At 53.9% G+C, this 12484-nt stretch overlaps 1 protein-coding gene across 9 annotated transcripts in view; it reads left to right on the top strand.

Annotated features, from left to right (window-relative positions):
• IGSF9B (immunoglobulin superfamily member 9B) overlaps positions 1 to 12484 on the top strand; it is a 45496-nt gene that overhangs the window by 18581 nt on the left and 14431 nt on the right. For 6 of the 9 annotated variants that reach the window (XM_058041351.1, XM_058041350.1, XM_058041349.1 and 3 more), the window contains exons 10-18: positions 414 to 530; positions 2138 to 2230; positions 2341 to 2491; positions 3739 to 3862; positions 6566 to 6741; positions 7907 to 8133; positions 9543 to 9627; positions 10891 to 11052; positions 11778 to 11823. In XM_058041351.1, coding sequence (XP_057897334.1) covers positions 414 to 530; positions 2138 to 2230; positions 2341 to 2491; positions 3739 to 3862; positions 6566 to 6741; positions 7907 to 8133; positions 9543 to 9627; positions 10891 to 11052; positions 11778 to 11823 — 1181 coding nt within the window. The remainder of the gene's footprint in view (positions 1 to 413; positions 531 to 2137; positions 2231 to 2340; positions 2492 to 3738; positions 3863 to 6565; positions 6742 to 7906; positions 8134 to 9542; positions 9628 to 10890; positions 11053 to 11777; positions 11824 to 12484) is intronic. The other 3 variants (XM_058041352.1, XM_058041354.1, XM_058041353.1) reach the window with 3 other exon arrangements.

The raw sequence follows: 12484 nt of genomic DNA, 5'->3' as shown, positions 1-12484 counted from the left end.
CAAAATTTAGGTTAGATATTAGGAGTGTGAGGGTGGTGAGGCCCTGGCACAGGTTGTCCAAAGAAGCTTTGGATGGGAGTGTCCAGGGCCAGGTTGGAGCAATCTGTGATAGTGGAATGTGTCCCTGGCTATGGCAGAGAGTGGAATGGGATGAGCCTTAAGGTACTTTCCAACCCAAACCATTCTGGGATTCCATGATTCTATGCTCCAGTGTGTTGGCTCTTTGGACAGAATCTTCCTCCAGGTGTAATTTAAGCCATTGAGGCTCCTTAGCACACATTCTCCACACAATTTACCTTGCAATGCCTCAGACTTGCCCAGAATGGGGATTGTGTTGGTCTGGCAAAGGCTTGGTTTTGGTGATGGGAGTTTGGGCAGGCTGACACTCCGTGTTTTCCCTTGTTTGGCTGCAGGACCCCCCCTATTTCACGGTGCTACCAGGCTGGGAGTACAGACAGGAGGCAGGGAGGGAGCTGTTGATTCCTTGCGCTGCTGCCGGAGACCCCTTTCCCATCATCGCCTGGAGAAAGGTACCCGGCCTGCCAGACAAATCTGCAGTGCCTTTGGCTTTTGGTGAATATTGCAGACAGAGAAGCCACACTCTGTCCCGGTAAGAACAAACTGCAGGTACAGCTGCTTCGCTTTGGGCTGAGCCACTGCCGTCCTGTCCCGCAGGTGGGTGGGGGAAGCCCGGCTTGTGGCCGCCCAGTAATCCCGGGAAACCGACACGGCAGCATCCGCAAAGCTGAAACACTGCCCCCGCCCCGGCCCCTCCTCTGCCTCGCCAGCACTGCCCACAGGACGCCCTCCTCCTTGCCTGGCTCCCAGGTGTCACCAGCAGGACGTGGCAGTGGTGGCAGTGCCGTTGTCGCAGCACACACCTCCTGTGGAGGGAGGGGATGTGTCACCGCAGCACATCCAGGGCTCTGGACCAGTCAGCAGCTGCTTTACTGCCCCGTGACTTCAAAGAGCCTGGGAAGAAGCTGGTTTTTTGATCCTGAACTGGATATAAAGTCTTCAAGATGTTCCTTGTCATAGAGCAGGGTGTGGTGGCACAGCCTGGGAGCAGTGAGGGCTTTCCAGTCCTCCTGCAGCCTTCCCCTTGCTTGCCACCTTTACTGCTCCCATAGGAAAGCCACTGTGCAAGAGAGCTCCTGGGCTCTTTGTTGTGCTGTCAGGAGCTTCCCTCCAAGCCTTCCATGCCCTTCTTAGGGCTCTTGAGAGTGATCTGGGTCCCTCTGTCACCCAGTGGGGCCATCCCCAATCTTTGTGTCTTGAGCTGCTGCACCTCTGGGTTCCTTTTAGCAGCACGAGAAGGACCATGACTTGTACAAATTGCAAGTGACCTGCCTAAAGCTTGCTGGCTGTTTAGCCTTTTTCTCCATCTTATTTTCCTTTAGATGCCCTCACCAGTCTCAGCCAGGTTTCTTTCCAATCCCACTTGTGCCTTCTGGTGATCCTTCTCGTTTTTTGGCTCTGTACTTATTTCCTCCAACTTCAGTTATGGCTGGCTTGGGCTGGGCTCAATTTGCCAGTGGCAGAAGCCAAATTCCTCCCTCCCCATCAGCCCACCAGTGCTGAACCAGCCTCTTGAAGAACTCCTTGCCTTGCACTGGTAACCCAACGTGTCCATGGGCTCCTCTGCTCATCCTTTGCATCAACCTGTGGGTCCTGGTGTTGATCAGCAGAGTTCCCCACATGAAGAACAGCTGAAGAAGACTCAGGACAACGTGGAATTTGCACAGCTTTGGCTGATGGGCATAGATGAGTTGTTACAAGATCCATCTTTCCGCTCGGCTTGAGAGATTCCAGGCACCTCCACGCACGCCATCCTCCCACATCCCCTCGGGGCCCTTGCTGCCCAGACTCTGATGCAAAGGCTCCTGCCTCTCATCTGCTGCTAACTGAGGCTGAGGGGCAGTTTGGGCATCTCCTGGGGCATCCTCTGCCTTCCCCATCCCGGGAGGGGGTTTGCTGGGACACCCAGTGCCCGTTCTTGCAGCAGTTTCAGCTTTGGATGCCGGAGGCTGAGCCCTGCCGCGGGGCTGGCTGTCCGTGCGAGTGCCGTGGGGTTTCCCGCTGGTGCGTGAGCGCTGCCGGCAGCCTCCTGACGCATGCCTCTCGCGTTGCCCCCCAGGTCCTCTCGGAAACGGGGGAACCGTCTGCCTTGCCACGACCGGAGAGCCCGGATCCCCTGCCGGTGGCCGGCGGTGTCCCCTGGGCCGCGCAGGTAGCTTAGTGACCCCGCCGCCGCCTCGCCCTGCCCCACCGCCCGCTGCTGAGTCCCGCTCTTTTCTCTCTCTCTCTGCCTGGCTCCCCCCACCCCGCTCCTTGCCCAAGGTAGGGAAGCCCAGCAGGAGCAAGCACAACACGCTGCCCGGCGGGACCCTGCAGATCCGCTCCCTCGGCAAGGACGACCACGGCGAGTGGGAGTGCGTCGCCACCAACATCGTCGCGAGCATTACTGCCAGCACCCACCTGACCGTCGTAGGTAAGGGCAGGGGGGGAAAAGGGGGCCTGGGGAGAGCCCCCTGGGCGAGGCAGGAGGTGGGTGTGCTCCTCACAGGTGACAGGACAAGGGGCAGTGGCTTTAAACTGGGAGACAGGAGGTTTCGATGGGATATTGGGAAGAAATCCCTCCCTTTGAGGGTGGTGAGGCCCTGGCATAGAAGCTGTGGCTGCCCCATCTCTGAAAGTGTTCAAGGTCCCATTGGACAGGGCTTGGAGCAATCTGGTGTACTGGAAGGTGTCCCTGCCCATGTCAGGAGAGTTTAAGTAGCTGTCCCTTCAAGTTCCTTCCAACCCAAACCACTGTATGATATTGGGAAGAAATTCCTCCCTTTGAGGGTGATGAGGCCCTGGGACAGAAGCCTCACCACTTGGTACACAAATACCAGAAGTGTCCAGAAGCCTCACCACCCTGGTACACAAGCCTCACCTTGAAGACTTCTGGAAGTGTTCAAGGTCCTATTGGACAGGGTTTGGAGCAACCTGGTCTATTGGAAGATGTCCCTGCCCATGTCAGGAGAGTTTGAGTAGCTGTCCCTTCAAGTTCCTTCCACTCTCCCAAACCACTCAAAGGAGCAGTGCCTCCTTTAAATGTTATTTCCTGGTGGAGTTGCCTTTCTCTGTGCTGTTACTTTGGCCACCTGTCCTGCTGCCATTTCCAGCAGAAATGGCCTTGGCCATTTGTGACCGTGTTCACAGGGGTCTGAGGATGAGGGAAGAGACGAGGATCTGACTCCATGTTTCAGAAGGCTTGATTTATTATTTTATGATATATATTATATTAAAACTATACTAAAAGAATAGAAGAAAGGATTTCATCAGAAGGCTGGCTAAGAATAGAAAAAGAAGGAATGATAACAAAGGCTTGTGTCTCGGACAGAGATCAGAGCCAGCTGACTGTGATTGGCCATTAATTAGAAGCAACCACATGAGACCAATCACAGATGCACCTCTTGGATTCCACAGCAGCAGATAATAATGGCTTACATTTTGCTCCTGAGGCCTCCTAGCTTCTCAGGAGGAAAAATCCTAAGGAAAGGATTTTAAAAGATGTCAATGGTTGTCACAGATATCTTTTGTGAAAAATCCTTTCCTTAGGATTTCTCATAAAAAATGTTCTGTGACGGCCCCTGGCTTGGTGCAAGAGGAGTCCCCTCAGAGCATGGCTTGGCAGAAGCCCCCTTGCAGCCGTGGTGCTGCTGCCCCCTGAGCTGTCCCCTCTCTGTGCAGGGACGAGCCCTCACGCCCCGACCAGCGTGCACGTGGTGGCCGCCATGACCTCAGCCAACGTGTCCTGGGAGCCCGGCTATGACGGTGGATACGAGCAGACTTTCTCAGTTTGGTACGGCCCTCTGTGAGTCATCCTGGCATGCTTTGCTCTCTGCTTCTTTTCCTTCCTAGCCGACCCGAGCTTGGAGCAGCCGGGGGGAGGAGGGTGGGGAGGGTGGTGTGGTGTGCCCAGCTCTGTGCCCAGCTCTGTGCCCGCGGGCCTTACAGGGCTGAGCTCCCTCCCTCGGGGCTTCTCTGAGAGATGGGTGGTGGTGGTGGTGGGATGGTGCAGTTCCTGTATTTCCTCTCCCTTCTGTGCTGGCCACTGCCTCTGTCTGCCCCAGCAGGTTTTACTCTGCTTGTGGTACATAGGAGATGCTTTGCATTCGTGTTGCTGTGCCTCTGGCATCTAATTTCAAGATAAACTGTTTATGAGGCTTAACAGCCAGGGAGAGGATGGAAAATGCAACCTTTAGAGAGTGTGTCCTGGAAGAGCTGTGACTAAGCAGAAATGTTCTCTCCTTGCTCTGTGGCTCCCTGGGGGTGGTTAAATCCCAGCCGAGCTCATGACCAGCCACTGTGAGATGCTGGCACTGGGGCTTTGCTCCCGTAGCTCCTGTGCTCCCCAGGTGCATCCCACCTTCCTGCAGCAGGGCCAGGCTCAGCCCTGTGCCTTTCCCCTGGGGCAGGGGAGGGAGAAATGCAGCTGCAGCAAGGCTGGGGTTTTCTTTGGGCTCTGCTGTTGTCATCTTCTTCTAAAGAATCATCCTTGGAAACGTGGAGGGGGCGATGTGTTCCCTTTCCAGGCCTGGGCTGGCATTCTTCAGCCTTTCCTCTCGCTCTCTCCTTCTTTCCTTGCCTTAATTTGCCCTGATGGAGGCTGCTGATAGAGAGGAGAGAGGGAGACGCTGCCTGTAATGATTTCTGCTCTGCTCCAGCCTGGGGCTGGGCTGTCTGTCTGGAATGGAAAGAAGGAATGGATTGAACTGAGAGGGGGAAAATGAGGGAGCAAGCTGAGCAGTGCAGACCTTGCTTTGATGAAAATGTCCTTGGGAAGGAGTGGTTAAACCTCTCTGCTCTGGCTGCATCAGCAGCTGCTGCTGCTCTTGCTCTGCAGGCTGCTCTCAGATTCCTGCCTCCTCGTGGCTCCTCCAGACTCCACAGGGAGAGAGCAGCCAGCAGGGCAGGGTGTTTGCACCAAGCTGGCATTCAGGAATTCACGGGGAGCTGTGGGGGCTCAGGGTAGGGAGGCAGTGACCTGCCTTGCCCTGACCCTGGGGTGTGATCCCTGGGGGATGTGCTGTTCCCTGGGCATCTGGGGGATCTGGGCCACAGCTGGCTCCTGCAGTGCCATCCAGAGTGCCATCCGTGTGCTCTCCTCCCTGCTGTGGCTCTGGGATGCTCAAGCAAAACAAGGCTCCATTTTCTCTGCATTCATGCTCTCCTCCTGCCTCTGCCATTGTTGAGGCTGGAAATGCAAACCCCTCTGCCCAAGGGTGGCCAGGGCCAGCACAGCATTCCACATCCTCCCTCTGCAAGGAGGTTCTCCCAGTTCAGTGCTGCATTTCCCCCCTGCTTTCCCCACCTCAGCCCCTCTCTCCTGTGTCCCTGCCTGCAGCAGTGCTGGGAAGGAGGGATGTGAGGGCACTGGGATTGAACACTGCAGGGAAACTGCCCAGGAGAGGGGCAGCCCTGCTGCCCTCCTGCCTCTGCCAGGGTGGAGGGGCACCCTGGCATCTGCAGTTCCAGCTGGAGCTGCACTGATCCAGAGGCTTTCCCTGGGTTTGGCAGAGGCACACAGCACACGCATGGCTCTCCACTGACCTGCTCGTTTCCATGGCTTGCTGCTGCTTCTCTGCCTCACTTTCTGCTCCCTGGACAGCAGCAGTATTTTTCTTTTCTCCATCTTTTTCCTGCTGGGTGGATTCACCTGGCCTTGTGCTGGTAACTGCAGATGTGCCCTCTCATGTGTGCAGGACAGACCATCTGCACCAATCCTTCTCAAATTTTCCATGGACACCACCAAAACCTGCAGCTGAGGGCTCAGACTCCCTAAAACATCTTTCTAACACGAGCAGTATGGTAGTCATGCAGTGGTGCTGCTTTGGGATGTGGGAGGCTGGTGGGAATAATGGCTTGTGGAGGTGGCACTGGAATGGCTCTGGGGGCATTTTTCACCCTGGGGTTGTGGTTAGACCCCAGCAGAAAGGTTCTGTCCTACACTCCCTGCCAGTGCCTCTGCTGCTCTGCCAAACCCTGAGTGGTGACCCAGGCTGTGCTGGCAGCCCCCAGCTTGTGCAAATGTGGCAGAGATGGGGATTTAGTTAAATGTCTCTCGTGGGATGACATGTACAGGGCTACAGCTGAGGGAGAACTTGGCTCTGGCTCAGGAGATGTCGAGGTATAAATGGGAACAGGGCCTGTCTCCTGCGTCAGCCGTTCCCTTTGCAGCACTCCCAAAATGCTCCAGCTCCCACTTTTGCCCATGGGAATCTGGTGCAGATCACATCAGAGCGGGGCTGTTGGCACTGCTGCCATCCCTGACCCAGCTCAGGGCACAGGGGAGAGCTCGTGGCAGTGCCCCTGAGAGCTGCTGGGACACCAGGGCGTGGTGTCCTCTGCCAGCTCGTGGGTGGTGAGTGGCTGCCCCATGTCCATCCACATCACTGCTGTCAAACCAAACCATCGCTCGGGAAAGCTCCATTTTTGCATAAGAAGTTAATGCTGCCTCTCTGTCCTCCCTGTCAACGACTCCTCCCCCTGAGGATGCTCCCTTTTCTCTTGGCAGGATGAAGAGAGCCCAGTTTGGACCCCATGACTGGCTGTCTCTCCCCGTGCCAGCTGGTTCCAGCTGGCTGCTGGTGGATACCTTGGAACCAGAGACTGCCTACCAGTTCAGTGTCTTGGCTCAAAACAAGCTGGGCACCAGCTCCTTCAGTGAGGTGGTCACTGTGAACACTCTAGGTAGGTCCTCCTTGGGAACAGGCAAGGGCTGGGAAGGGATCTGTGACGAGAAGGGCTTTGCCTTTTCCATGTTTCCTGTCTGTTGGAAATGGAGATGGAGATGAACATCGTCAGCAATAGTTTCCAGCCATGTAGGGGATAGTTTGTGGAGGGTCCTGGATGAAGCTTGCAGATTTTGCTGGATGCATGAGGCTCTGGAAGGCTTATCCTGAGAGACAGCATGGGGGAGCTGCACTGTGCCAGTCACCTTTCAGATCTTCCTTAAGTTCAGCTGGGATCAGGAGGTATTAATAGAGCACGAGATCACTTGTTACAGCTCAGAGCTTTGGGCTCTCAGGTGGCAGAGGGAGGAAGCAGGAAGGCCTGGAGTCACGGCCTCATTAGTCCAGTGCCTTTTAAAAATCCACTTTTCTATTTCTATGATAAGAGACCGGACTCCCAAGAGGTGTCCTAAACTCCTGGAATGTGGGAACAGCCACAGTGGTCCTTCTTATCGTTGGCTGGGGGTATGTGTACAAATCACAAACAGGACGGGGCTGCTGTGGAACGTGCTTGAGCTGTTTTGTTTTCCAGCATCAGCCTCATTGCATTGTTATGACAATGGGAAGATGCCACCAGCTCACATCCTAGGCAGCAGAGCAAGAACTTAATGTTACAACTCACTTTAGAAGTTTTTTGACCAATCACACAAAGCAAAAGCACATTGACAGTAGTTCTATCCAACCACCATAAGCACACATACCTTTGGTTAAACAATGCTTGCTTATTTTGAATACAATACCTACTTGTAAGACTTAAAACAGAATGCACAGAGCTCCATTATTAAGCTTCAAACTTCCTAATATCTTGGTAGATAAACTTTTCTGTAGCTTAGAGAGTTATTCTAGACAAGCATTAATACACAGACCATTGTTCTATTTGTCCTTGCTTTTCTAGTTTTTAAATAATTTTTCTGCTGATCTATCTCAGAAGGCTGGGCTGCTGCTTAGCTCTAATCACAATTCTACCGTCTCTGAGGCCTGCCTTTCGCAGCTTTCCCCAAAACCCCCTGATTTTGTGGATTCCCACACTTGTGCCGCTGCTGGGGGCACGGGTGGGAGAGGATCTGCTGTGCTTGCCCTGCCCCAACTCAGAGGCGTCCCTGTCCCTTCTGCTCTGTCCCCAGCATTCCCTGTAACAACTCCAGAGCCTCTGGTGTTGGTTACCCCACCGAGGTGCCTAACAGCCAACCGGACACAGCAAGGCGTCCTCCTGTCGTGGCTCCCTCCCGCCAACCACAGCTTCCCCATCGACCGCTACATCATGGAGTTCCGCGTGGCCGAGAAGTGGGAGATCCTGGATGACGGCATCCCGGGCTCCGAGAGCGAGTTCTTTGCCAAGGACTTGTCCCAGGTGAGCAGAGGCTGGCTGCCCTCACCATGCCCAACTCAACGGTCCTTTCCAGCCTTCATGGTTCTGTGATAATAGTGCACCATCTGCTGCAGTTCCGGGGAAGTTTTGGAGTGGCTCGATCAGGGAGCTGGGCGAGATAGAACACTTTAATGATTTTAATTAGTGGTATTAAGTAATCACAATCAATATGCATTATAATGATAAATAGTGTGTTATTCTTCAATTACTCTTAGCCAGCATTTGTATAAAGTTGTTATAAGCAACTTCTGTAGGAACACAGCTTGAGACTTAAACTTTTGCTAAAGCCACTCTGATATTCTTCAATGAACAAAGCCTGAGAGAGAAGGATGTGTTGTCGAGGTTGGAATGTAGGATTTACGGGCCACAAGGACATTTTGCAGAAAGCAGAAGCTAAAGAGACTAACAAAGTCTCAGTATACATTAGAAAGTCCCTACAGGAGGAAAAAGATACTAAAAATATGCACTAATTAGCATAAGAAGCGAGAAATCGATAACCAATAGAGGATAGAATACGAATTAATGAAAGAGAATTGTGTCATTTAGAACCAATGAACAATGATTTCTGTTTGATGAAAGCCTATAAATAGATGAAAAAGTTTTGTATCTGTGTCTGGGTGGAGGCCAGAATTCTGGTTGGCCACACAAAATGTCCACACACCCTCTGGGCAAGGATAAAAGCGTGGCTTGCTAACATTAAAAATGTGTTGTTAGAGGGTTTTGTTGGAACCCAGGACATCCCTCTGGCTGTCCTGAGCAGCCAAGACCCCTGCCAGGGGGCTCAGAGAGACCCTGGCACAGAGCCCAAGATGCCTGTGGCTTTGATTATGACCCGTGGAACAAGTTACCAACCTTAGATGAGGATCTGCAAGCCATGAAAAATTAAGTAGAATGATAGTGAATTTATCACAGGTTGAAAAAGTAGATTTTGGGGTTTTTAGAATGGGGATTCAGGGGGGCAAGATGGCAGGATCTGGGTGTGTCCAGCCTTTCTCCTTCTTCTTCTTGGCCTCTATCTTCTGCTGTGATGGTGGCACTTTTAGATTGGTTTAGAGCAGAAGCTCACTGTCTAACATAAGTGACAGGTATTGGGAAGTAATTGTAAATATTGTACATATAGTTTTTAGTATAAAAAGATAACACTGCCCTGGGGCAGGCAGATTGCTAAGTGGACTTCAGCAGGACAGGAGAAAGAATTTTATAGATAAAGAACCAGAAGCAACCTTGGGACCGAGAAATGAAGAGCCCTGACTCCTTTTTCAAGCGCCAGGCTGGGAAAAGAGACTTTGGAACTCTTCTTGGGGTCACTCTGACAAGCTAGAGATCCCGACAGGTTTTATGGGGATGTTGGAGGCTGTGTGGGGCCCTGACAGGTGTGTTTGGCCTTGCAGGACACCTGGTACGAGTTCCGCGTGCTGGCGGTCATGCAGGATCTCATCAGCGAACCCAGCAACGTCGCTGGCGTGTCCAGCACAGGTGAGGGCTGGCTCCTCTCCTCTCCTCTCCTCCCCCCGGCTGTGGGGCTGTGAGCTGGGCTGAGGGAGGGATGCAGGGCTCTCATGGGTGTGCTGAGCTGACCCCGATGGGAGCAGGCGAGGACAAATCCCCGGAGCATCGCCGAGCTGAGCCCGCCCCGGCTCTGCGGTGAGCCTGGAGAACAAAGCTCCGAGCGGGCATTGGCGCAGCCGGGGAGCGGGAATGAAAGGTGGAGAGAGGGAAACGTAGCACTGCAGTGCAGAGTCCACGGGGAAAAGGGCTTTGCAAGCAGGGAGGCTGCAACGTGCTGCAGTTCCTGCGTGTTCCCTCTGCACATGCAGCGCTGAGAATGCTGCTGGAGCCAGGGGCAGGCGGAGGAGGGTTGTGATGGCGCTGGGGAAGGAGGGCAGCAGAAAGGAAGGGATGGTGATGCAGCGAGCCTGCATTTTCTGGCTCTCGTGGAAAAGCCGGCTCGGCTGTGCTGCGATGCCGCGGTCTCTCTCTGCCCCCAAGTGGTGCCGGTGTGATGGAGAGAGCTTGGTGCAGATTCCCTGCTGGCTGCCCTTGCTCCTCATGCCCAGGTTTTCTGATGGGGTTTGGCAGGTGCCCGGCCCCAGGCAGCTGCTCTGCCAGGCTGAAAGCTCCGTGGGGAAATGCACTGATGCTGGGTATGGCACATGGCAGGAGCACTGAGGTGTGCAGGGTGCACATCTGCACGTGCCCACAGCTGAGGTCTGCTGGGGCTTCACACGTGCTCCTGTTTAGCAAAGGGTTTGCAGCCCAGTTTTCATTGGAACGCTGAAATGAAGCACTGACAAAGAGGTTGAAATGCCTTGTGCTGCTGCAGGAGGTTATTCAGCCAGGAGGTGACTGCAGGTTTGCTGCAGTTATGTGTGTTTAGACATAAATGTGTATTTGTTTGGTGTGGAGGCTTCTTCCCTGGGTGTCCCTGGTAACACAGAAAAGTTTATCAGGTTGGTTTGGGCAATCTGATGTAGCTGAAGATGTCCCTGCTTCTTGCACGAGAGTTGAACTAGACAGGCTTAAACAGCCCTTTCCAACCCAAACTATCTTATGATTCTGTGAGATCACCAAAACCCTTGGCCCTGAAGCAGCGCTGATTGCTCTCCATGGGCGGGCTGGCTTGGAAGCAGGGTCTTCACAGAGATTATCATTCCTGGAGACTATCACTGCCTCCACACTGTGGCAGCTCCCTGGGGAAGGCAGCAGGTGTAACACTGAACTGTGTTTTTTTTTCCCCAGATGTTTTTCCTCAGCCTGACCTGACGGACGAGGGCCTAGCCCGCCCGGTGCTGGCTGGCATCGTTGCCACCATCTGCTTCCTGGCTGCTGCCATCCTCTTCAGCACACTCGCCGCCTGCTTCGTCAACAAGCAACGCAAACGCAAGCTCAAGCGCAAGAAAGGTGAGCCCATTCCCTGTGTGCTTCCTCCCTCCTTCCTGTCTGCCCCTCGTTTCTAGCCCCCTGGTTGTGTTGTGGTCGTAACCTTCTTCCCTGTCTGTCTCTTCTTGGTCCGTGCGCGTCCTCAGGTGAAGCCCTGACTTCCTCCCTCGGCTGTGCCTGAAAGCGCCCGTGGTCGGGAGCGGGAGAGGCAGGGTGGGTGAAGAGGCGCCAGAGAAACTAGCCTGGGAATTCCGAGGGAGCTCTCCCACGTGGTGATAACTGCTAGAGCCGGGGGTTTAGGCTGGGCTGTCCTCTGGGATGCAGACGGGGGGCACTGCTCACCTGCTCCAGGTCACCCTGGAGCTGGGCTCTCCAGCTGCTCCCAGCATGGAGCGGGCAGTGCTGGGCTAGAGAAGACCCCAAAGGAGACCCTGCTGCTCTGCTTCCCAAAAGCTGGGACTGCAGCCTGCGTGCAGGAGTGGCTGGTAGGGAAAAGGGCGGCTGGGGAGCTGGAGAGGGCAGGGAAGCGGCTCCGTCTCCTCCAGCCTGTGGGACTGTGGCAGCAGGGCGGGCAGGACCCTGTGATCGGAGCTGTTTGTTGTCAGCAACCATTAAAGCACTGGAGCAATGAAACCTTGGCCTCTTGTTGAGTGTTTTTTGTTGTCGTGATGTTGAGTGTGTCTTGTCTCTGTCGTGTTGCGCCTCCTCAGCGTTCTCTCTTCTTTCCCCTTTTTATTCTCTTCCAGACCCTCCTCTCTCGATAACCCACTGCAGGAAGAGTTTGGAGTCCCCGTAAGTATCTGTCTTAGCTGTGGCACCAGGCTGTGAGGGTCTTCAAGGTGCCTCCCTCCTACAGTCATTGCAAAGCTCAAATGGAAATGTCTCATCCTTATTTGGTTGCTCCTGATGAGTTGTTTTTGAGTGTTCCCTGAACTTTTAGGAACACAGCAGTTCACAAGAGACAAATGGGCTTTGGAGCAGGAAGCAGCAGGGACAAATGCAACAAGCTGAGCTTAGAGATGACCCCGCTGGATCTGTGAACGTTTTCCAAAGCTGGAGTTGGCTGATGGAACTCAATTTCATACCAGTTGGAAGGGGCTCCTTAGGACAAGGACTAGCCTGCTACATATGGAGTCCTTCCTGCCAGCTCAGTGTAGTTTTTGAGTCATTCTCTGTTGGCTCTTTTTTTCCTGGGAAATTCATCTTTTCTCCTGAAGAGAGCCCTGCTGAAGCCTCTTTCCACATGTACCCAAAGGTGGATTGTGGTGCTGCAGAAGCCACCGCTCCTTGCAGAGCCCATCAAAAACATGTGTAGCTGCAAATCAGCAGGAGCATCTTCCCGGTGGGAGTGCAAGAGTCTGGGATGTGGACACCTCATTCTTTGGCTCCTCGACTGTTGGAAAATGTCCTGGTGCTGGTGGATCTGAATCTTACTTGTTTTCAGTTCATTCCC

This window comes from Melospiza georgiana, chromosome 27 (genome assembly GCF_028018845.1).
Source record: "Melospiza georgiana isolate bMelGeo1 chromosome 27, bMelGeo1.pri, whole genome shotgun sequence".
Lineage (NCBI taxonomy): Eukaryota > Metazoa > Chordata > Aves > Passeriformes > Passerellidae > Melospiza > Melospiza georgiana.
Note: the sequence above shows the minus strand (reverse complement) of the source record. Positions and strands in the feature narration are given on the sequence as shown.